Source organism: Schistocerca americana, chromosome 6 (genome assembly GCF_021461395.2).
Source record: "Schistocerca americana isolate TAMUIC-IGC-003095 chromosome 6, iqSchAmer2.1, whole genome shotgun sequence".
In the NCBI taxonomy this organism is placed as follows: domain Eukaryota; kingdom Metazoa; phylum Arthropoda; class Insecta; order Orthoptera; family Acrididae; genus Schistocerca; species Schistocerca americana.
The window spans coordinates 526,897,628-526,924,589 of record NC_060124.1 but is presented as its reverse complement, the minus strand read 5'-3'; the positions used below and the strand labels follow the sequence as shown (position 1 = coordinate 526,924,589).

General features: G+C 44.1%; 1 protein-coding gene across 1 annotated transcript in view; it reads right to left on the bottom strand.

Annotated features, from left to right (window-relative positions):
* The window catches only part of LOC124620265, a 647,135-nt gene that overhangs the window by 248,771 nt on the left and 371,402 nt on the right, over positions 1-26,962 (bottom strand). The window contains exon 3 of the mRNA XM_047146933.1: positions 16,271-16,500. Coding sequence (XP_047002889.1) covers positions 16,271-16,500 — 230 coding nt within the window. The remainder of the gene's footprint in view (positions 1-16,270; positions 16,501-26,962) is intronic.

The window sequence follows — 26,962 nt, the reverse complement described above, 5'->3', positions numbered from 1 at the left end:
TACAAGCAAAATGTTAGAGCTCTGTAAGCGGAGCCGCGCAGGATTAGCCGAGCGGTCTAGGGCGCTGCAGTCATGGACTGTGCGGCTTTTCCCGGCGGAGGTTCGAGTCCTCCCTCGGGCATGGGTGTGTGTGTTTGTCCTTAGGATAATTTAGGTTAAGTAGTGTGTAAGCTTAGGGACTGATGACCTTAGCAGTTAAGTCCCATAAGATTTCACAGACATTTGAACATTTTTGTAAGCGGATGGCAGACAAATTACGGAAGTTAGGACACGATTCCGTCCTGAGTGGGATCCGCGTGTCTATTCCACAAGGAGAAGAAACAAAGTACACGCGATAAATATTCCAGTGACGATGTGGATGAATGTGTTCGTAGGCAATAATTGCTGCCGTATTGTGAACAACTCGAGGAAATACTAAAATTCCAAAACCTTCGCCAAAATTGGACTGTAAAGGGAACATAGAATCTGGGTTATAAAGGTGTCACAATAAGTTATCTTGTGCTTGTAAAAGGACATAGTTGCAAAAAGTACGTACTAGACTCAGTTTTCACAAATAAATCCACACAAAATATAAAAACGGATACAAACACATACAGGGTGGTCCATTGACCGTGACCGGGCCAAATATCTCACGAAATAAGCGTCAAACGAAAAAACTACAAAGAACGAAACTTGTCTAGCTTGAAGGGGGAAACCAGATGGCGCTATGGTTGGCCCGCTAGGTGGCACTGCCATAGGTCAAACGGATATCAACTGAGTTTTTTTTAAATAGGAAACCCCATTTTTTGTTACATATTCGTATAGTACGTAAAGAAATACGAATGTTTTAGTTGTACTACTTTTTTCGCTTTGTGATAGATGGCGCTGTAATAGTCACAAACAAATGGCTCACAATTTTAGACGAACAGTTCGTAATAGGTAGGTTTTTTAAATTATAATACAGAACGTACATACGTTTGAACATTTTATTTCGGTTGTCCCAATGTGATATATGTTCCTTTGTGAACTTATCATTTCTGAGAAGCCATGCTGTTACAGCGTGATTACCTGTAAATACCACATTAATGCAATAAATGCTCAAAATGATGTTCGTCAACCTCAATGCATTTGGCAATACGTGTAACGACATTCCTCTCAACAGCGAGTATTTCGCCTTCCGTATTGTTCGCACATGCATTGACAATGCGCTGACACATGTTGTCAGGCGTTGTCGGTGGATCACGATAGCAAATATCCTTCAACTTTCCCCACAGAAAGAAATCCGGGTACGTCAGATAAGGTGAACGTATGGGCCATAGTATGGCGCTTCGACGACCAATCCACCTGTCATGAAATATGCTATTCAATACCGCTTCAACCGCATATGGATTTTCCGTTGCCCAATAGTGCATATTATGCCGGTTTACGTTACCGCTGTTGGTGAATGACGCTTCGTTGATAAATAGAACGCGTGCAAACAATCTTTCATCGTCCCGTAATTGCTCTTGTGCCCAGTAGCAGAACTGTACACGACGTGCAAAGTCGTCACCATGCAATTCCTGGTGCATAGAAATACGGTACGGGTGCAATCGATGTTGATGTAGCATTCTCAACAGCGACGTTTTTGAGATTCCCGATTCTAGCGCAGTTTGTCTGCTACTGATGTGCGGATTGGCCGCGACAGCAGCTAAAACACCCACTTGGGCATCATCATTTGTTGCAGGTCGTGTTTGACGTTTCACACGTGGCTGAACACTTCCTGTTTCCTTAGATAACGTAACTATCCGGCGAACGGTCCGGACACTTTGATGGTGTCGTCCAGGATACCGAGCAATACATAGCACACGCCCGTTGGGCATTTTGATCAGAATAGCCATATAACAACACGATATCGACGTTTTCCGCAATTGGTAAATGATCCATTTTAACACGGGTAATGTATAACAAAGCAAATACCGCCCGCGCTGGCGGAATATTACGTGATACCACATACTTGTACGTTTGTCACTATTACAGCGCCATCTATCACAAAGCGAAAAAAGTGGTCCAACTAAAACATTCATATTTCTTTACGTATATGCGATAAAAAATGGGGGTTCCTACTTTAAGAAACGCAGTTGATATCCGTTTGACGTATGGCAGCGCCATCTGGCGGGCCAACCATAGCGCCATCTGGTTTCCCCCTTCAAGGTAGACGAGTTTCGTTCTTTGCAGTTTTTTCGTTTGATGCTTATTTCGTGAGATATTTGGCCCGGTCACTATCAACGGACCACCCTGTATATCTTCCACACCTGCTCCTACATCGTTTGATGAACTTCTGTCAGACTTGGTATACATATGACTTACTGTCCGGAAAGGATCGTTGTACCTATCAAAGAGTGGGAGTGTAAAGGAAGAGTAGCCCACGACGCGCGAACACCAGACTTTATTCACCCAGTATTTGGGAATGAGAGCACTTAGTGTATTCCAGCAAACTTTACACATAATATCAAACATTTAGGAATTTTTTTCTCGCTGACAACCCTCACAAAATGACGAAAGGTAAAAAGCTTAGCCGGCCGGAGTGGCCGTGAGGTTCTAGGCGCTACAGTCTGGAACCGAGCGACCGCTACGGTCGCAGGTTCGAATCCTGCCTCGGGCATGGATGTGTGTGATGTCCTTAGGTTAGTTAGGTTTAATTACTTCTAAGTTCTAGGCGACTGAGGACCTCAGAAGTTAAGTCGCATAGTGCTCAGAGCCATTTGAACCGTTTAAAAAGCTTATCTAAAACTAAGAAACTAAACTCCACCCGAACAGGCCATGAAGGCTCAACGGTACCGACCGGCCGCCGTGTCATCCTCAGTCCACAAGCGTCACTGGATGCGGATATGGAGGGGCATGTAGTCAGCACACCGTGTAAGTTTACGAGACCGAAGCCGCTACTTTTCAATGGAGTTGCTCCACAGTTTGCCTCTCAAGGGCTGAGAGCACACTGCTTGCCAACAGCTCTTTACCAGCAACTATACTAAACTCCACAGTTAACGCACAACTAACACTGTTGTAGAACAAAACCCTACGCAGAACCGAGAGTTATACAGTTCCAATTTGAGAGCCGCGAGTTAAAGAGGACCGTGACAGAATGGGAACAGGAGACGCAGCGGATACCGACGACATTTGAATTGCTGTGTACTATTTTCAGCGTAATACACATGCAAAGATAATTGGGACAAGAACTCAAACGAAATGCGTTGAATCTGCAACGAGCTACCGGACATGGTGGATCCAGTAGACTAATATACTCAGAATTAAACTCCGTTCGAACAGGCCATTAAGGCCCAACGGTACCGACCTACCGCCGTGTCATCTTCAGCCCACAGGCACCACTTGATGAGGATACGGAGGGGCATGTGGTCAGCACACCACTCTCCCGGCCGTTGTCAGTTTTCGTGACCGGAGCCGCTACTTTCCAACCAAGCAGTTCCTCAATTAGCCTCACAAGGGCTGACAGTACCCCGCTTGCAGACAGCGCTCGGCAGACCGGATGGTCACCCATGAAAGTGCTAGCCCAGCCCAACAGCGCTTAACTTCGGAGATCTAATGGGAACCTGTGTTACCGCTGTGGCAAGGCCGTTGGCAAACAGTTTATCGCTTACAAGATTTTTGCTGTTCTTGCAGTAGAACTGCCGCATCTTGCATTACGTTTTTATTACTTCTTTACTACTAACTGTATTCGCGACGATTTTTCCAGACATTATTCACATACACCACTGAACATGAATGCACAAGTACATCATTGTACAACAGATAGTTCAGGAGATACGATGTCATAAACTCTGAGATGCGTGGAATGCTGCCCATCATACATGTTGTTGTTGTTGTGGTCTTCAGTCCTGGGACTGGTTTGATGCAGCTCTCCATGCTACTCAATCCTGTGCAAACTTCTTCACCTCCCAGTACCTACTGCAATCTACATCCTACTGAATCTGCTTAGTGTATTCATCTCTTGGTCTCCCTCTACGATTTTTACCCTCCACGGTGCCCTCCAATACTAAATTGGTGATCCCTTGATGCCTCAGGACATGTCCTACCAACCGATCCCTTCTTCTAATCTAGTTTTGCCGCAAACTCCTCTTCTCCCGAATCCTATTCATTATCTCCTCATTAGTTATGTGATCTGCCCATCTAATCTTCAGCACTCTTCTGTAGCACAACATTTCGAAAGCTTCTATTCTTTTCTTCTCCAAACTATTTATCGTCCGTGTTTCACTTCCATACATGGCTACACTCCATACAAATACTTTCAGAAACAACTTCCTGACACTTAAATCTATACTCGATGTTAACAAATTTTTCTTCTTCAGAAACGCTTTCCTTGCCATTGCCAGTCTACATTTTATATCCTCTCTACTTCGACCATCATCAGTTATTTTGCTCCTCAAATAGCAAAACTCCTTTACTACTTTAAGTGTCTCATTTCCTAATCTAATTCCCTCAGCATCACCCGACTTAACTCGACGTCCTTCTTTTATCCTCGTTTTGCTTTTGTTGATGTTCATACATGATGTTTAAATTTATTGCTTCTTTGCTACTGAGTCTATTGGTAACACATTTCGCAGACAATATCCACATATGGCGCTGAATGTACCTACAAAATTATACCATTGTACGGCACATAGTTTAGGAGATTACGTCATAAACATTGAACTGGGGCTAGAGAGATATGCTGACCCTGCAGCGACCAGAGATCGGTACTTGGCTTCTTTCTCTGGAACAATACTAACAATACCAAACGCCCCTTGCACCACGTACAGTAGCTCTGTAGGTGATTGTGTGGCCGTGTTATTTCTCCCTTCCCGACACTTTAAAGATTAATGACTGTAAATGAGTATGTGAAATCAGGATTTTACTGTCACGATTCACGTTTTCAGCATTTGATGTTCCAGAAGTGCTACAAATAAACCTTTGAAACTAATTACTACGAGGGCTGCTCGGAAAGTAATGCATCGCATTTTTTTTCTCAGCCGAAAACAATGCTACGAATGCGAAACGTTACGTACTGTATGTATTATTTAAAGTCTTCTGAGTGGGCGCGCCAAGTTTCCGTCACTAGCGACAGATAGCGTAGCTGCTGGACAGATTCAAAATGCCATCTGTAGGTGATGTACATTACAAACAACGTGTCGTCACTGAAATTCTCACTGCAGAGAAAGAAACTTTGGGGAATATTCACAAACGCTTGTGCAAAGTCTATGGGGCGTCTGCTGTCGACAGAAGTACAGTCAGTCGCTGGACAACAGAGGGTGAGGTCATCAGAAGGCAGTTCGGCGGAGATCCGCGATTGCAGCGGTCGGATGGACAATCCACGGCTGTCACACCTGACGCACGTGACGTAGCCCCCGTGGACTTCAACTTGTTTGGGCCATTAAAGGATGCCATTCGTGGAAGACATTTTTGAGGACGATGAGGAGATGATTCACACAGTGAAGCACTGATTCCGCCAACATGACAAGGATTGGTACCTTCGGGCATAAACGCTCCTGTTTCACGCTGGAGGGAGGCCATAGAACGGAATGCAGATTACGTGGAAAAATAGGGTGTGTAGATAAAACACCATTCTTTCGTGTGTGTAGTTCTCGTTATGATCAATACAGAACTGTTGATGAAACATTGCGGTGCATTACTTTCTTGGCAACCCTTTTAGAAAAGTAGAACCTACGAATGACTTTAATTTATGCATCAGCTCCAAGCAAATCCACGGACGTAATTATTTCATTAAGTCTACAACTTTCTTCCGACAGACGGGACAGACGCAGTCCGAAACATTGTGCCGTGTTAACAGGGCCCGAGACAAAGCGAATCAGATAAGACGGGTCGACAAGCCCGGAAACGTATTTACCCTCCGATCGGAGTGGCGTACAAACCACTGCAAAGCACGCGCATTCCTCGTGCCGGCTCCTAAAATCTGTTTTCAGTTAACGGGTCTGAGGCGCTTCACAAATTGGTGTCGGGCGGAGGAAGTTGGCGCGATAAGATCTAATTAATGGTGTGTTTGGCCGGACGTCAGTTCCTCGGTATGCTGATCAGGTACCGAGCCGACCGTAAAGATGCCAGATATCCGTCGAGGGCACACAAGCCCCAGGGCTTGTCACCCACAGCGACGGGTCAATCCGAGGCCAACTTTACATAAATTATTCTCTGTGCTGCTTGCTCTCTGTAATACTGCTGACGTCTGTGTGCGTATGTAAGCAGTGTGTGTGTGTGTGTGTGTGTGTGTGTGTGTGTGTGTGTGTGTATCTGTATGTGTGTGAGGACAATGGCGAAGGAGAAGGTGCTTAAGGTACATCTTGCATTGTTTTTGAAAGATCCGAAACTAGTAAAGTATTTGTGCGTTTGTAACTCTCTGGAGCGAAGTCTGTATAGGATCTGCTTGCCCCTGTTAAACACCCCTACGAAATATTTACTCTGTCATACAGCTTACTTATAACAATACAGTTTATTGCAGGCAAGTACTCGCATAACATAATTCGTGGTTGACCGGATTCTACTTACCATATTCAATACCCCTTGAATAGTTCTCAGCCCAAGGGTGCATCAAAACATACTCAGAGCATGTTTTTTTATGAATCCTTCCACTAACCTAGACGAGTTAATCAATATGGTCATAACTGTTGTGGTCTTCAGTCCAAAGACCGCTTTTTGCAGCTAACAACGCTATTCCACACAGCTACCGCAAAAGAAGTTTATGCCACTTTCCTGCTGTATTAAAACTGGTCTCTCTCTCTCTCTCTCTGCAATTTTTGCCCCCGCTCCCCCCCCCCCCCTCACACACACACACATACACTTACCTCCAGAACAAAACTGATCCTTCCTTGATACCTCAGGAAACGTACTATCGACTGATCACTTCCTTCAGTCAACTTCTCACCAACTGAATTCAGTGCCACCTTATTAGTTATTCCACCTACTCATTTAATCTTTAACAATCTTCTTTAATGCCGCAATTCGAATCTTCTGTTCTTTTCTTGTCTGAACTTTGTACTGTCCACATTTTACATCTGTGCAATGCTATACTGTAGACAAATATCTTCAGGAACGAATTCCTCACATTTAAATTTATATTCAGTGTTAATAAATTTCTCTATTTCTTGGTATGGCCGGTCTACAATGAATATCCTCTCTGCTTTTGCTATCGTCAGTTGTTTTTCTGTCCAAGTAGGCAAGCATTTACTGCTTTTAGTATCTTGTTTACTAATCTTATTAACTGAGCATCAACTGATTTAACTCATTTGTATCCTAATACCTGTGTTTTATATTTGTTGACGTTCATCTGACCACTTAATTTTGAGGATACTATATATTCCCTTTAATTATCCTTCCTATTGCTGTTTCATCAAAAAACCTCAAAAGTTTTTATTTCTCCTCCCGCAATTTTAATTCTCTTTCCGAATGTTCCGTGGTTTCCTATACTGCTTGCTCAGTGTACAGATTGCATAACATCGGAGATGGACTACAACCCTTTTTCACTCTCTTCTCAGCCAATACTTTCCATTCATGTCCTTCGACTCACATAACATTATTCCGGTTTCTGTACAATTTCTAAACAATATTTCGCTCCCAGTATTTTATCCCTGCTACCCTCGGAATTTCAAAGAGTGTATCGCTGACCACACTGTCAAAAGCTATCTCTAAATCTAAAAATGCTTTCAACGTCGGTTTGTCTTTCTTCAGGAACTTCGTGTAAATGTTGGCTCTCACCATGTTTTGACGCAGTCTTAAGTTGTAGAATGTTTGTGCGAGTATTTGCCTGTTATAAACTCTTCCTGCTACTCACCAACAACATGAACAGAGTGTGCAATCTCACGCTATTGCGATGGTGCTCTATCGGAAGATCATGGTAGTAGAAACAGAAAAAAATCAGATCACCAGAATCAGATGCAAGGTGGGCAGACATGGCGGCGTACAGTGCCCCACCACTGGACTTAACGGAAGCGTAGCGGATGGCATTTCACGCCATTTCACACGGTCTGCGGAACATAAGTGGTGATGGAAACAGTCTCAGAGAAATCACAAGTTCAGCGATCCTTTTGGTGGTTTGGGAGCGGCGTTCATTGAGAGGTGTCTGCAGGCATCAAAAAATGGTTCAAATGGCTCTGAGCACTATGGGACTTAACATCTATGGTCATCAGTCCCCTAGAACTTAGAACTACTTAAACCTAACTAACCTAAGGACAGCACACAACACCCAGTCATCACGAGGCAGAGAAAACCCCTGTCCCCGCCGGGAATCGAACCCGGGAACCCGGGCGCGGGAAGCGAGAACGCTATCGCAAGACCACGAGCTGCGGACTCTGCAGGCATCAATTGAATCCTTATTTGATATTACAATGAAATGAATACCCCTAGCTGCATTCAGGCATTGATATAAGTCAACGGGGATAGTTCAAAATGCGTGCCCCGACCGGGACTCGAACCTGGGATCTCCTGCTTACATGGCACACGCTCTATCCATCTGAACCACGGAGAACACATAGGTTAGCGCGACTGCAGGGACTTATCTCTGGCACGCGTCCCGTGAGACCCACATTCCCAACCTATTGCCCCCCCCCCCCCCGTATTCGTAAGCTCCTCATTCGTAAGCTCCTCATGGATGCTAGGTAACTAAGGTGCATCAAGATGTTTCAAAGCGGAATTTTTGGAAGAAGAATAGCAAGGTGACCACAGAGCGATTCAAGTTATTGTCAAAGAATTACTCAGAGCCTATGAAACGTCCAGAGCGTCCTGACGCCTTTGCATTACGTCGCGCTCACACCCACACCTCCAGATGTCAGACAGTCAGATCTGTACCAAACGTTATATATCGACAGAGTATCAACCAGAACTCCGATATATTTTGTCCCACATCTTGTCGTCCAGGAGAACGCGCGTAAACAGTAAGTAATAAGTAAACAGCTGACCTCAGGAGCACAGGAAAAGCATAACTGTGGGCGTCTGTCATGTACAGCTCACCTCGGGGAATCCGTAGAGCACTGGTTTGTCGTATCAAGGGCCCCGGTTTCGAGCCGTCGTTTTGCCAATTTCTCTACTGTACCAAGTGTGAAACTGTCATGTGGGACAATATGTTCCTGACATGTGAAATGACTGCTCGTAGTTTACAGCAGTTTTCTATTGGCAGTCCGCTTTCGTTTCGTTTATTTGAAAGTAGCAAACTTATTGAGCACATTAGTAGCTTCGCAGAACATCAAATGGCTCAAATGGCTCTGAGCACTATGGGACTTAACTTCTGAGGTCATCAGTCCGCTAGAACTTAAACTACTTAAACCTAACTAACCTAAAGACATCACACACATCCATGCCCGAGGCAGGATTCGAACCTGCGACCGTAGCGTCGCGCGGTTCCAGAATGTAGCGCCTAGAGCCGCTCGACCACTCCGGCCGTCCTTCGCAGAATAAATACAAACAATCGGAACAGAAGAATAGAGCAACATTTGCATCGCACATGCGAAAGTGTTAACAGTAATAATAATAACAATAATAACTAACTGCTGGATGTCATCTACAAACTCCGAACAGTCCTTTTACATCAGGAACATATTGTTCTACATAACTACAAAAACTGGAGTGACCAGGGCTCAGACCGGGGGCCCTTGCCACGACGAACTAACGCACTACCCAATTCCCGACTGGAGTGCCACACGACAGACGGTCACAGTTATGCTCTTCCTGTGCTTTGTAGATCATATGGTACTTATTATTTACAATTTACGCACATTCTCCTGGACGATAGCGTATAGCACAAATTATATCGGTGTTGAATGGTACTCCATCGATGTACAACACTTGGTACCGCTCTGACCGTCTGACATCTAGAGTAGAGCTCCTATATAACAGGCTGAATCGTCCGCCATGTTTTCCCCATCTCTGAGGCTTCAGCAGTGTTTACCTTGTGGGTGGCTAACCTATCCACTCAACTTTTTACAGTATTTCTATAAAATATTTGACATTGCATGTATGAAGTGAACCAAACAGTAATTGATGTTTATAGATGTATTTAGAATGCCGTTTTCATACAACAGACAAGTTTAAATGTAATATTACACAACTATAGAAATGTAAGCTCATAACTTGCGTGATAGTTTGTAAATATTAAATGTAATGAGTTACGGACTCGGTACCAATCTCTTCAAATGTGGGTGTTACGCAGTAACAACCTTTGGCTGTTTTATTAGTTTTACCTTTATACAGCCACTTGTAAAAGAGGTGTTTATGTTTTATTCAAAAGGATATATTTTAAGAAATGCCGCATTTTTATTGTACAGTGGTGGGGAAAAGTGTAATTTCATTCTACATTAATATATGTTTCATCCATCGTTTAACCAGTATTCATTTTGTGTACATCGTGATAGTTTTGTCACTTGTTGACTTGTAGTAAAAACTTTATTCTTTGAAGGTTATGTTACTTATGCAGATTCCCTCACAATGACCAATCTGCTATAAAAATATCTGAATTATCACTCAACTACCGTTCCTATATAAGAAACGGGGTTAAGTGTTTTCAGTTTGTGTATGTATGTTTATGATAAGACGTATAAATACACAAAAAATATACCTCTCCACATTTCAAATTGCGAAAATATTTCAAGAATCGAAAAATTTTGAGACGAACTGCTTCAGTACAGTTTTCGACTAGGAAGAAACGCAATTGCATTCAACTGTTTGTAACTACTTTTATTAGCGTGTGTTTCCAAAACACAACTGAGCGCCGGGTCGTTGCCAATTGTCTCTCTGGCAGTCTATGGCCCATCTTTTTCTTCATTCAGGGTTACTAGAAAGTCTAAACACGTGAAAACCACTTTTGCAATAGTTAGCGCAGTTCACAGCTGAGCAGCCACCGATATTTACGACGAATTCTTCAATACATATAACAAGAAATCTCCACTCGTATCGTGACTCGTATGTAAACAAGTATGAATATTAATATCCTTTACCTTGGGGAAAACATGGCGGACAGTTCAGCTCAGGTTACAGCAGTCTCAATCTGAAGGTTTGCGTGTCAGGGCTTTAATTGTAATAGTTCGAGGTGCTAGCTACCATCTTTGGATGGAGCAGGTATATGATCTGTAACAATATTCTGCCAAACCTGCCCACACCTCACACCTCGCACCTCACACACAGACACACACAGACACACACACACACACACACACACACACACACACACACACACACACACACACACACACACAAATATGAGGGTGGTTAGTTGTCTTACGTCTGTCTGAAACGATATATTTTGATCTAATGCGATGCTGCTAGAAGAGAGAATTGCTTCAGTGTACGTCAGTTGTTCGTCATTAGGTGGAAAACCTTCAACCAAAAGGCTATCAGAGTAACATTATAAACCTGATTGTTCCTTCATGAGTGTTATTCTGTTGGCGAACTTCCTAGAGCGAAGTCAGTCATTTTTCAGTCGTTTCATATTATTAATAGTGTTCCCAATGTTCTATAGCCTTCCAGAATCTTATTACAATAAATAAAGGGTAATTTTTTTCGGCTGTGTACAAACTCTAGCGATTGATCTATGGCCGGCCTTTGTGGCCGAGTGGTTCTAGGCGCTTCAGTCCGGAACCGCGCTTCTGCTGCGGTCGCAGGTTCGAATCCTGCCTCGGGCATGGATGTGTGTGATGTCCTTATGTAAGGTTTAATTAGTTCCAAATCTAGGGGACTTATGACCTCAGATGTTAAGTCCCGTAGTGGTTAGAGCCATTTGAACCATTTTTTGATTGATGTATGAGAAGATACGGATACAAAAAAGGTCTAATGAACTTACGTCTGGAAATGCTTCGTTTCCAAGCTAGAGACCATTTATTGAAACACACATTTTATAGAGAATGGAGTCTAGTACGTGCTGTAGCATGGTGTTACAGTTGCAGTATGTGTTGAAAATGGTTCCATGTGCCTCGACGCACGCATGTACGCAGCGTAACAGGTTCTGTGTCACTGGTTCACATCAGCCAGGCTGCATCCGAACAGCGTCAAAGGCAGCATGTATACGCTGCTCCATTGTCTCCACATCTGGAATGGGCTCTGCATGCACGATACTTCTGAGATGGCCCCATAGCCAGAAACCACAATGTTTGAGATCCGGTGAAGGAGCAGGTCACGCAGCTGAACGCCCTCGACCGATCCGTCGACGAAGGAAGTCACGATTGAGATGCTTCCGTACGTTAACAGCGAAGAAGTCTGGAGCACCAACATGTGGCAGCCGCATAACTCTTCGAATCGTCAGAGGCACTTCCTCCAGAAGGGGAGTTAAAGTCACCCGCAAGAAACGACGATAGTTCCGGCCTGTTAGGCGACGTGGAAGGAAGACTGGTCGCAAAAAACGGTCGCCAATTACCCCGGCGCAGAAATTCCGGCTGCACCGATGCTGATGAACTGATATCCCCACACTATGGGGGTTCTGCATACACACAGTAGTCTGGCTCACACTATATTGGCGGACCAACTGCCTGGTCGCTGTATCACATCCCGACTGTGCCGATGCTGATGAACTGATGTCACCATACTAAGGGGGTTCTGCATACACACGGTCGTCTGACTTACCCTGTATTGGCTGCCCAACTGTCTGGTCGCTGAACCACACCCACTACAAGGTGAATCAGCGAGAGAATCGGACACAACATTACCACCTACATGGCAGGTGGGGGCGCTAGGGCATGATGTATGAGGAGCAGTATCACCCTCTAGGAGGAAACCATGCATACTGTAAATGTGCTGCATGGTACAGCGCGTATTAGACCGCAATGTCTGTAACAATGTATGACTGAATAAATGATCTCTAGCGTGGAAACCATTCATATCTGGACATCAGTTCATTAGACCTTTATTGTTCCGTATCCTCCTATCGATCAATCCCCAGAGTTTGCACATGGTGGCAAAATCACCGAGTATGTTACTCTCCAATCACCCTTAGGACAGGGCCGTACTGCAGACCGCTGCCCCCCCCTCCCCCCCCCCCCCCCCCCCCCTTACACACACCCAGCATCAGCATGAGTGGCATGTGGTTGGTACGGGACTCTCCTAACTGTTGATGTCAAACAGTAATATCGCAAACTGAGTCCGCCTTGATGGAAAACACCTTGTTATTCGTTTATTTCTTTATCATCCCAAACTAGTTTCGGCGACAAATATCACCATCATCAGTGGGTTTTTTAAATTTTTTTAAAATCTAAAACATGCAGAAAATGGTATGGTTGTACGAACACAGTAAAACATTATTACATTTTTACAAATCGTCTTTTGAAATATAGTTTTATATTGATACTTTCATACTACCTTAGTTATTGTATGCTACAGCATGTTTTAAGCAATTATTGACGCTGTTTGTGACTTATTTTCTGTGCTCTTTTTTTCTGTTGCCGTCTTTTTACTTAGCGAACATCATGTCATATGCAACCATGTGAGCAGTTGTTAGTAAACAAATACTCAAGGTGAACTTCGTATGTCAGCAGTTGGGGTTGTGGTAGTGTTGTCGAAACCAGTTATTTTGGTGTGTATTTAACTGTTGCTTAGCTATTTGTGTACTCAAGTTCGTTGGATGGTGTGTGGCTGCTTTTTACACGGAAAAACAAAATTTTTGCACTTTGTTTCTGTTCTAGAATATTACGCCATCTTGCTGTTCGCGTGTGTCTCGAGAGGCGTATCGGAAGTGGCGAGAAAGGCTACGAAAAAAAGAGCACAGAAAATATGTCACAAACAGCGTCAATAATTGCTTAAAACATGCTGTAGCATACAACAAATAAGGTAGTATGAAAGTATCAATATAAAACTACATTTCAAAAGATGCTTTGTAAAAATTTAATAATTTTTTACTGTGTTTGTACAACTATACTATTTTCTGCAAGATTTAGATTAAAAAAATTAAAAAAAACACTTATGATGGTGATATTTGTCGCCGAAACTAGTTTGGATAGTAAAGAAATAAAAGAATAACAAGGTGTTTTGCATCAAGGCGGACTCAATTTGTGATATTACTGTTTTTCTATCCAAACACGGACCAAATGGAAGAGCTCCAAAATAATATTATTGTTAATATTGTGTTGGCGGAAGAGCCAACACCGTGTTACGAGTGGGCGCCGAAATGCACGCGTTTTAGCTCACGCAGGCTGGCGTGAGGAGGGAAGAACTACACTGACGTGAGATCTGGAACATGACAAGGAATGAGAATTCAGAAAGCGGACGTAATTAGTTTGATACTTAACTTTAATCCATTAATGATGAATGTCGCTCTTGACGGTACATGATTCACAATATTATCTGTTCAGAATACATTCTTGAAGTTATTATAGTAACTGAATATGGCGCCTTGCTAGGTCGTAGCAAATGACGTAGCTGAAGGCTATGCTGAACTGTCGTCTCTGCAAACGAGACAATATGTAGACAGTGAACCATCGCTAGCCAAGTCGGCTGTAGAACTGGGGCGAGTGCTAGGGAGTCTCTCTAGACTAGACCTGCTGTGTGGCGGCGCTCGGTCTGCAATCACTGATAGTGGCGACACGCGGGTCCGACGTATACTAACGGACCGCGGCCGATTTAAAGGCTACCACTTAGCAAGTGTGGTGTCTGGCGGTAACACCACAGTTTATGTCAACTTTCTCAAGGTAGAGGCGCTACTTGTTCTACAACTGGACCCTCTATTGTCCTCACTTGGATACACATACTTCGATTCCTTCCAGTAAGGAAAAATTCCGTCACGGTGGTACCGCGAGGACTACGTGTGGTCTCTAGGCGGTACATCTACATCTACATCTACATTTATACTCCGCAAGCCATCCAACGGTGTGTGGCGGAGGGCACTTTACGTGCCACTGTCATTACCTCCCTTTTCTGTTCCAGTCGCGTTTGGTTCGCGGGAAGAACGACTGTCGGAAAGGCTCCGTGCGCGCTCGAATCTCTCTAATTTTACATTCGTGATCTCCTCGGGAGGTATAAGTAGGGGGAAGCAATATATTCGATACATCATCCAAAAACGCACCCTCTCGAAACCTGGACAGCAAGCTACACCGCGATGCAGAGCGCCTGTCTTGCGGAGTCTGCCACTTGAGTTTGCTAAACATCTCCGTAACGCTATCAGGCTTACCAAATAACCCCGTGACGAAACGCGCCGCTGTTCTTTGGATCTTCTCTATCTCCTCCGTCAACCCGACCTGGTACGGATCCCACACTGATGAGCAATACTCAAGTATAGGTCGAACGAGTGTTTTGCACGCCATCTCCTTTCTGGATGGACTACATTTTCTAAGGACTCTGCCAATGAATCTCAACCTGGTACCCGCCTTACCAACAATTAGTTTTATATGATCATTCCACTTCAAATCGTCCCGCACGCATACTCCCAGATATTTTACAGAAGTAACTGCCACCAGTGTTTGTTCCGCTATCATATAACCATACAATAAAGGATCCTTCTTTCTATGTATTCGCAATACATTACATTTGTCTATGTTAAGGGTCAATTGCCACTCCCTGCACCAAGTGCTTATCTGCTGCAGATCTTCCTGCATTTCGCTACAATTTTCTAATGCTGCAACTTCTCTGTATACTACAGCATCATCCGCGAAAAGCCGCATGGAACTTCCTACACTATCTAGGTCATTTATATATATTGTGAAAAGCAATGGTCCCATAAGACTCCCCTGTGGCACGCCAGAGGTTACTTTAGCGTCTGTAGACGTCTCTCCATTGAGAACAACATACTGTGTTCTGTTTGCTAAAAACTCTTCAATCGAGCCACACAGCTGGTCTGATACTCCGTAGGCTCTTACTTTGTTTATCAGGCGACAGTCCGAAACTGTATCGAACGCCTTCCGGAAGTCAAGGAAGATAGCATCTACCTGGGAGCCTGTATCTAATATTTTCTGGAGCTCATGAACAAATAAAGCTAGTTGGGTCTCACACGATCGCTGTTTCCAGAATCCATGTTGATTCCTACAGAGTAGATTCTGGGTTTCCAGAAACGACATGATACGCTAGCAAAAAACATGTTCTAAAATTCTACAACAGATCGACGTCAGAGATATAGGTCTATAGTTTTGCGCATCTGCTCGACGACCCTTCTTGAAGACTACCTGAGCTCTTTTCCAATAATTTGGAACCTTCCATTCCTCTAGAGACTTGCGGTACACGGCTGTTAGAAGGGGGGCAAGTTCTACTCGAGACTTGTTGCCCGCTAATCCGCTGGCGTCACTGAATGACACGGACTGGCCATCCAGAAGGCGGGGCGTGTGCTCGACGAGCAGGCCGCGGTACTCACGTAGAAGTAGAGGGTGACGGAGTGCGCCTTGGCGGCGACGCAGGTGAGCGTGTCGGAGTGGCAGCAGCCCGCGTCGTCCCCGCAGCGGTGCAGCGTGGCGCAGTGCGGGATGTAGCGCTTGTTGGGGTGCGGGTACTCGTCCTTGACGCGCACCAGCCGCGCCGCCGGCACGCGGCACTCGTGCTCGCGGTTCACCCGCAGCGCGTTCTCCACCGCCAGCTGGACCTCGTCTGCAACACAGCGCCGAGCCACGTCACACGCCTGACACGCGCACTGTGGGGCGCACCTAATATACACTACTGGCCATTAAAATTGCCGCACCACGAAGATGACGTGCTGCAGACGCGAAATTTAACCGACAGCAAGAAGATGCTGTGATATGCAAATGATCAGCTTTTCAGAGCATTCACACAAGGATGGCGCAGGTGGCGACACCTACAACGTGCTGACATGAGGAAAGTTTCCAACCGATTTCTCATACACAAACAGCAGCTGACCGGCGTTGACTGGTGAAACGGTGTTGTGATGCCTCGTGTAAGGAGGAGAAATGCGTACCATCACGTTTCCGACTTCGATAAAGGTCGGATTGTAGCCTATCGCGATTGCGGTTTATCGTATCGCGACATTGCTGCTCGCGTTGGTCGAGATCCAATTACGGTTAGCAGAATATGGAATCGGTGGGTTCAGGAGGGTAATACGGAACGCCGCACTGGATCCAAACAGCCTCGTATCGCTAGCAGTCGGGATGACAGGCATCCGAATGGCTGTAACGGATCGTGCAGCCACGTCTCTATCCCTGAGTCAGCACATGGGGACGTTTGCAAGACAACAACCATCTGAACGAACAGTTCGACGACGTTTGCAGCAGCTCGGAGACCATGGCTGCGGTTACCCTTGACGCTGAATCACAAACAGGTGAACTCAACGACGAACCTGGGTGCACGAATGGCAAAACGTCATTTTTTCGGGTGAATCCAGGTTCTGTTTACAGCATCATGATGGTCGCATCCGTGTTTGGCGACATCGCGGTGAACGCACATTGGAAACGTGTATTCGTCATTGCCATAGTGGCGTATCACCCGCCGTGATGGTATCGGCTGGCATTGGTTACGCGTCTCGGTCACCTCTTGTTCGCATTGACGGCTCTTTGAGCAGTGGACGTTACATTTCAGATGTGTTACGACTCGTGGATCTACCCTTTATTCGATCGCTGCGAAACCCTACATTTCAGCAGGATAATGCACGACCATATGTTGCAGGTCCTGTACGAGCCTTTCTGGATACAGAAAATGATCGACTGCTGCCCTGGCCAGCACATTCTCCAGATCTCTCACCAACTGAAAACATCTGGTCAATGGTGGCCGAGCAACTGGCTCGTCACAATACGCCAGTCACTACTCTTGATGAACTGTGGTATCGTATTGAAGCTGCATGGGCAGCTGTACCTGTACACGCCATCCAAGCTCTGTTTGACTCAATGCCCAGGCGTATCAAGGCCCTTATTACGGCCAGAGGTGGTTGTTCTTGGTACTGATTTCTCAGGATCTATGCACCCAAATTACGTGAAAAGGTAATCACATGTCAGTTCTAGTAAAACATATTTGTCCAATGAATACCCGTTTATCATCTGCATTTCTTCTTGATGTAGCAATTTTATGGCCAGTAGTGCAGTATATGGGGTATTCGGCGCTGGCGTGCGGCGCCATGCTGCCGGCACCCACACCTCGTGCTACAAGTCTATCCACGGTGTATTGCTTACTGCATGCAGAGCCTCGTCTGCAGTGCAACACAAGGCAGCATAATAAAACTAACGCGCATTGCTGGATAAAGCAGCTTTTGATGCGCACCAGTCGCAGATAATTGTGCGCTGTCGTTTTTCTGTGGATGTGTGCTTTTCACCCAGAAATAACGAGAGTACTGGATGCGCCAGCCATTATATTCTGTTACTCGGTAACGTACTGATGATGCTCGAAGTAGACAGAATATAAAATGGAATGGCAAGGAAAACGTTTCTGAAGAAGAGAAAATTGTTGACATCGAGTATAGTTTTAAGTGTCAGGAAGTCGTTTCTGAAAGTATTTGTATGAAGCTTACCCGTGTATGGAAGTGAAACATGGACGATAAATAGTTTGGAGGTACTGAATAAAATTGGGGGGAAGAGGAATTTGTGGCACAACTTGACTAGATAAAGGGGTCGGTTGCTAGGACACGTTCTGAGGCATCAAGGGATCACCAGTTTCGTTATGGAGGGCAGCGTGGAGGGTAGAAACTGTAGAGGGAGACCAAGAGACGAATACACTAAGCAGATTCAGAAGCATGTAGGTCGCAGTAGGTACTTGGAGATGAAGAAGCTTGCACAGGAGAGAGAAGCTTGGAGTGCTGCATCTAACCAATCTCTGGACTGAAGACCACAACAACAAACAACATCTCGTAACGTTACTGCGAGAGCCGAGCGCTGCATGCTGCTATTCTACGGAATACGATGTTATGCGAAAAACCAGGGATATATGGACTTCAACTTTAGCATTATCGATGTTGGTTAATGTGTAAAATATCATCTGTAGAATTCATGGCGCCAATTTATATTAATTTGTGGCACTGTAGAAAAGAGTATGTATACGAATAGAATTGTCACTGAAGTTACTATAAACGTAGGCCTACTGGGAACCTGTTATACTATTCTCAGGAATACAATTTGTAAAATGTGTCTTCATCATATAATCAATATTCTGCTTTAGATATATCAGCTGGTGGTGAAGTCGCAAAGCCCGCGATTAGCTGGATGACAGATAGGACTTTTAATCGCTTAACCATTTAAAGGCTTTCAGTCGCTTAAGCATTTCACATGAAAGACAATGATATCTGCTTTGAACTTTCATTTAATTACAACACAATTTTTGTCAGCTGTTATCCACTACTCGACGAACTGTGTACACGCACCGTACATAATCTGTGTCGTCTTACAGCGGACTGAGAAGTGCTTGTATCCGATTCAGGGTCGAATATGCTGAATTTTACATTAGCTCTCTCAGAGCCGAGAGGACCCCAGAAGATCCAAGTTAATATTTGCACGAATATGTATGGACATTAAACGCACGTCTACATGTACATATACAGTTGCAGATGAACTTCCTCATGCTTCGTGCGTAGTGCTAAGTAGGATTCCCCTGGTAACACGTGAACATGACAGTTGTTGAGTAACCTTGTGATTTTCATTATTTGCTAGTGGGAGCCCATTTACCACACACTGAATAAAATATCAGTATATAATCAAATATTTACATACACTAAGTCTGAGACAGAGGTTCTCTGCTACTGTGCGGCACGATCTCCATTGTCAGCTCGACGTAGTTTCCAGCACATCTCAAATGTGACATACAGTGTTGTATGTTGTGCATATCGGTTCGCGAGTAACACAACCCATGCCATCGGCACCCTTAGTCATTTCTCCTGTTACATGCAATCGCGTTTTCCACCACGGACGGTGATCCAGCAAAATTTCTGAGAAAAAAATCTCAATCACAGTCAAGCAGAAGTGTGTAAAACTGAATGTCTGACCATCACAAGTTCATCACCTAAGAAACATTCGAATCACTGTCTCATCCCAAAGAGAATGATTATTATCTGCGATCCACATTACTCTGATTGGCTAGCTTGTGGAATTCATTCTGCCAACCTGAACATCCATAACAAAAATCACTGCAGTTGACAACTTGTAATCTCGGCGGACACAATAGAAGACCCCCCTAAAAAGGCACAGTGGTCGCTTTGCAGGACTGTAGATGGTGCATAATTGTTGGCAGGTAGTCGCGTGGCTATCTACCGCTATGCAAGTCATGGCGGTGAGGTGGTTTGTGTCATTTGCTTGTATAGAATTAGTATAGTAAGACGGGATGACATCGATGCGACACAATTGCAGAAATGAGCTACGGTGTGTGGACGTGTTCATGCCCACACCATGATGAAAGTAGCCCAACTTACTGGTGTACCTACGCAGACTGCACATCGTTTCTGCAACTGACGGTGTAACAGTCGAAGCCATGTACACTGCTTCATTCGTTGGTGTAGGAAGCTCATTGGTTGGGATAAACAACAGACTGATGTTCTCCAACGAATCCTCCTTCCCTGTAGCAAGTGATTTTGGCCGCTAGTCAGTGTGAAGACCGAAAGGAACACGTCACACATCCCAGAATGTTTATGAACGTAATCCGTAAGGCTTAGTTGTTATGGTGTGGGCACGCATTATGCACAATAGCCGCACGTCTCCAGAAGGCCAAACAATAAAGTAAGTGTGGTCGGATGGTTGTGATTTTCACTCTTTCCAAAATGATGCGAAGCGTCGAACCTGACGGCGGGCCAATGAAGCGTTTAACGCGTAGCGTGTTGGGGCTGTAGTTCTGGCCAGAGGTGGTTCTTTGGCATTTTGAGAGTGTACTCCAAGCCACGGCTTGGGCTTACTCATTCAGGCGCATTCCTTCAACACCAATATCCCATAACGGGACTGCTCGTTACAAATTACTGTAGCAATTTGTTTCAGCTCTTGCGCTTGTTTTTCAAAAAAATGGTTCAAATGGCCCTGAGCACTATGGGACTTAACATCTATGGTCATCAGTCCCCTAGAACTTAGAACTACTTAAACCTAACTAACCTAAGGACATCACACAACACCCAATCATCACGAGGCAGAGAAAATCCCAGACCCCGCCGGGAATCGAACCCGGGAATCCGGGCGCGGGAAGCGAGAACGCTACCGCACAACCACGAGCTGCGGACGCTTGTTTTTCAATCAAGCGCTTGTGTTCCGTCTCCAATGACACAGACGGTAACAGAGATGTCTAATTTCATCCTTCCTTCCTTTCAGCTTTTGCACCTGTGGCAACGCTTGTTCGAGAAAAGTTATGCTGAGTCGAATTGTGTTCCTGAATAAATTAAGGGATCGAATTTTCGAACGTAGGAGGCAAACCAACTTTTCTCTCATTTTGCGAAATCATCTACGTAAACAGTACATTTAGCCTAGTTCGAACGTACGAATCGCTAGATCGGAAGAGATGAAGAAGAAGAAGAAGATGATGATGTGATGATGTTTGATCTGTGGGGCGCTCAACTGCGCAGTTATCAGTGCCCGTACCAAGACCCAATCTTTACACAGTCCAATCTCGCCACGGCCACGAATGATGATGGAATGATGAGGACAACACAAGCTCCCAGTCCCGGGGCAAAGAAAATCCCCAACCCGGCCGGGAATCGAACCCGGGTACCAGTGATCCAGAGGCAGCAACGCTCACCCCACTTTTCTTTTCATTTTGTTCGTTATTGTTCGTTGTATTTGGTCGCAGTGGACGTCACATGACATCCGTTGAAGTTCGTTGTCGATGCCTTCAGTCAGTGCTTTACTACAGAGACCAAACAGCTCTGACCGAACACGCTGAGCTACGGTTCCGGTAGCCACTAGACCACGAACTGCGGACAGATCGTAAGACATTAATGCGGTGATTCACATCCTCGCAGCCCAAATCCAACAGTTTAACGTATACGAAGAATACTACTAAAAATATGAAACCAATATCGTGATTTTTCGCGTCAGGACCGTGCCTAGTACAATGTGCCAGAATATCAAAGCAATATTTGTGTGTTTTGAAATAATGGTAGCGATTCGCTCATAGGCTTCATTGTCCACTGATTTTAACTGTTATACTTTTCAGGATATTCATTCAATACCGTGATGGAGGAAGCTGTTTCTAAACATAAATATGTGGAAAGAAGTTCGCGTAATCAGTTAAGATTGTCACTGACGCTTAAACATCGGTGTTGTCAGAGGAGGATAGCGCTGGGTGATGTAATACACATTAAGCAATTCAGGGCATTCTTCGAGTGCTACCCCAATTGACCCGTGCATTGCGCGTGCTGAGCTTTAAACAGCAGGCAAGTGCCGCAACTGTAGCTTTACTGTTGTGTACGTCCGCCTTGACCCTGGACCAGCCTCGTTCAAGCGCTGTGCGACGTGAAATGTGCTTCGTTAGAAAGCACCGTAACCTCTAACCAAGCGGACAGTAAACTAGAACAAAATACAGTCTCGCCAGATGGGAATGTATGAGACTGGGTCGCCAACTGCCGGGATCGGGAATGCTGACCTACTTTCTGTTGATGACAAGTCGTAACGCACACGCTGCCGCCAGCAGAAAGGAAGGAAAACACTAAACACTCGCAGAGTGTACCTAAATTTATTGCGTAGGTACGTTTCAGTTGAGCTCATAATGTGGTTGCCCTCATTCTTCGATGTTGCTGAGAACAACGTTCATACAATTTTACTGCCTAATGTGGGAATGGTATATTACACAATGAAATGTTTCTAGCCATCACCTACAATACAATACGTACGCTACGTAGCACATTCGTTAACGTCACCTGGTTTTAAATATTTCACTTTAGAGTTTAAAATGTGACGGACGATACAGGCTGCCTGGTAGGGCTGTTGATAAAATATCGACATATCGATGTTTTATCCAAAAAATATAAATATACTTCGGTGATATTTCTTTACCCGAGATATTGATATCGAAATGGTATTATCAAGTGTCGATATTTTTAATGTATACTATATTTTGTTCGCAATTTTCGGTAAATATTTCAAGTTGTTCCTTTGAAATTATAGTAAAGCATAATTTTACTTTCATTGTGTGGAGGAATCTTACTACTTATTGAGCTTTCATCACGTCCTGTCTTTCTCTTTGATTGTGAAGTAAGTATAGATGACACAAAGAAATGGTGCTATTGCACTTAGGGACGGGGGGTGAAGGGAAGATATCCGACTTGAGGAAATAGCATACTAGTTGTGTGCTATTTCTTCACATCTGCATTCTTCTAAAACAGTTTCTGAAACTGACGAGCACAAATCTAAATGACAAGATCGGTCTTTGTGGTGGGCAAAGACGTGTGAGGGGAAACGCTGACGTAATCGGGGCTTGGCGCTACCAACAGAAACTGCAACGATTAGCTTCACCACGCAATTTTGACCTACAACAGCTAGGTGGCTGGCGTTTGCAGAAATAAAAAAATAAATAAAAATAAAAAATAAAGAAAATAAGAAAACAGGGAAGTCGACATGAATTGTTCCAGACAAATCCGATATGTGACGAAATCGAACGACGGAGCCATCGGATACCTTTTATGGTGCCACTTATCTCCAGTTACCATTGTTAGCAAAGTGGTTATCGCCAAGCGTGACCGCGCATCGTTTCTCTTTCAATTCTTGCTCTGAGGGAGATAAGCAGGCTGCTAGCTTGTTGATGTACAGAATATCTAACAATAAAATTATTACTTAAGCGTACAGCTCTAGAACTGGCAGTATATCTACAACGTGAAACCGATATTCTTTTGGCTGGCACGTCGACATCTTTTCCTTCGACAGATCGTTAAATCGATAATTTTTCTCGTTGTATGGAGCGCTGATAATAATTTTTAGACATAGATTTATCGGGTACCCGATATTTTTTAAAATATCAACAGTTCATATTATTGTGACGATCTGGTCCGTCGATTTCGTAGCATGTGTGCATATCTAAATTTTAGAATTAACACTGAAGTAAATAACTCTTTGGTCAAAGGAAGAACGTGTCTTCGTTTGCTTTGTTGAAAAACTGTAATGTTTCTATGAAAACAGCTGAGGTTTTTCTCTGTGTAACTGACAGCTCTTGCCCTGATAACTATTTTTCGGAGATGTTTCTCTTCTGAAAATTAGCGGAAAGGAAGGAAGATTAGTATTTAACGTCCCAGCGGCGACGTGATAATTGCAGACGGAGGGAAGAACACACACGAATTGAGGAAGGAAACTGACTGTTTCCCTTCCAAGGGAACCACCCTCACATTTTCCTTAAGAGATTTTAGGAAAATAAGTAAATCATAATTGTAGATGTCCGGGCCAAGAATTCAACACAGTTCCTCGCAAACGCGAGTCCAGTGCTGTAACCAACACCTCGGCTGGTCCCTGAGACACGACATACTGCTGAAAGGTTAGGGGGAAATGGCAAGCTTGGTACAAGTGGGTTCCTTAGATGAATGAGATAACAACAAGCTTCAGTTCACTTTTACATGAGCAGGGAACTAACTAATTCTGCCAAATGAATCAAATAGAGACTGACCACTTTCACTGCAACGGATTAATAGGTATAGAAATGTGTATTAATTTCGTATTGGACGAATCAAGGACGACAAAATGAGCAGAGTAGTGCAAGCAAACAAGACATTCTCCGCTACAAGAAGTCTGCTAGTATTATACACAGGCCTTAGTTTGAAGAAGATATTTCTGAGAAAGTTCGTTTGGAGCAAAGCGTCATATGTACATGAATCATGGGCTGTGAGACAACCGGAAAAGAAAAAAATCGAATTGTTATCAATGTGGTGTTAAAGCAGGCTCATAGTATGAAGGCTTTCACGACCGGATGACATATCTTCTGGTAAACATTCCGGGATGTAAGGTCGTGGTCCATGAAACTCTTCAGCTCCTAACGTTTCGTCCAGAGCTGCGCTGGACATCTTCAGAGGGTGTTTCTCCTCCGGCAAGACTCACCGGAGGAGAAACACCCCTCTGAAGATGTCCAGCGCAGCTCTGGACGAAACGTTAGGAGCTGAAGAGTTTCATGGACCACGACCTTACATCCCGGAAGGTTTACCAGAAGTTAAAGCAGGCTGCTGAAAATTAAGTAAGCCAACATATATCATTAAACTTGCGAAAGAGTCGCCCGGTCTCAGCTGAAGGTCGATGGGCTACAAAAATTTGACTTTCAATATTATATGCGTTGCTGGCCGAAATTAAAAATTTGAAATGCACTCATAATCTACTCATTAAGAGGTATAATCTTGCGTTACTGGTTTAACACAATGAGGCAAGTATTAAAGTGTATATGTTTAGAAGCAGCGTTAACTCGCAGCGTCCGAATTACCTACACTATATTAATCCAGTATTTGAGAATCAGAGTACTTAGCGACTTCCAACAAACTTTCCACATAATTTCAAACCTTTTCGAAACACTCGTCTCATTGATGCCCCCCCCTCCCCCTCGCTCCCCCCCCCCCCCCCCCCAGGCAAATTAATGAAAGGGAAAAAAGCTTATCTCTTCTTACAGTTTCGGTATTCTGTACCAGATATGACGTTTTAATTTATTACTTCTTTACTATTAACTCTATTTGCAATACATTTTACACACAGTATTCATATATGCTACTTGATGTACCTGCAAAATTATATCGCTTTACGAACGATAGTTCAGGAGATATTCTATCGTAAACATCGAGAGGTATGAAAAATTTGCTTGTCTTAAAAACGGAGCGATTCTGTTCTTTAGAGAATCGGACATGGTAGGCGTTTCTGGTAATATAAGAAATGAGTGACTTCACCGTGGAATCCGTGAGCGAAGGAAAATATGTGATCCATATTACTGCGTGGGATCGAAATGTTTGTGTGACCATATCTTTGCTACACCTGGGGCACGCACGTGTTTACCTGCCATGTCCAGAGGGAGTAACCGGCGTATGCCAACTTCAGCGGAGCGTTCGGGTCGCCGAGGCAGACCTTTGTTGGAGGAGGTGAGGACACTGTCTCCTCTCACGGGCTAGTTGTGCAACTTGGCCATGTCGCTCCCTGTTGTGGCTGAGAAGAGACTTCTTCTTAGGTCTTCGTTTCTGATGCGTTACCCGTAGGCTCTTGCTGGACTGCACCTTAAGAAGGAAGTGAGTCCAAATGCATAAACACTAGTACATGACACCGACGGCTATGAAATCGTTGTTCCACAACGATCACAGAGGAAAGTTATTTTCGTGAAGACCTTATGTTAAACATTGTTCTTTCGGATATCACCGGAGATTGACGTTGAATTTCAACTGTTTCTGTCTGCCGTGGCGCACATTTCGTGTTTCTGTTCACTAGTATCATTTATTTAGAGTTATAACACGAACTGATGTTCCTCTGAATTGCATGACAACGGTTGAATGCTGTCTATCCCTTTTATAATTATTATTTGAGCTGTGGAATCTTGATTGGACACAGTTACTGTCAGTTGTTTTTCAGATATGTTTACTTCGGAAGTCCCAGAACAGAACGCAGTTTTCAATTCTTAACCATGACTATCTTCTTTATATTCTGCTGAAATATCACATCTTTTGAAGGTCTAGACAAGTATGTTTGGGCATCTTCCAAGCTTTGAGTAGCCTAGGCTGATTTGTGTTTAAATTGATGTTTTAACGGTCTAAATAATGGTTTATAATTCTGTTGCGCTCCCTCTGTTACAGTAATCCATTACTTGTTACTCTGCCCATTTGTTGTTACCAATCAAAGGGGCCAATCGACTGGTTATGCCAACACCAATCAAACAAAAGTAATCTCCATTCACAGTTCTGAAATAAGTGTGATTGATTATACAGCTAGTTAACGTTTTCGTTGTCTAACCTCACTGATATTTTGAAATAACGGTTGTTAACCAATTCAGGTAGTTGAAAGATGTATTGGTTGTTAAATTCACGGATATGGGAAGCGCTAACTACAAGGAAGGCTATGATGATTGGACATCAGAGAGTAGCTTCACTAGTAGAAGAGGGAGCTGTAGCGAGCAAAAGTTGAAGAGGAAAACTGAAATTATAATATATGTAACAGATGGTTGAGGTAAGTAGTGCTCTGAGATGAACAGCTTGACATGGTGG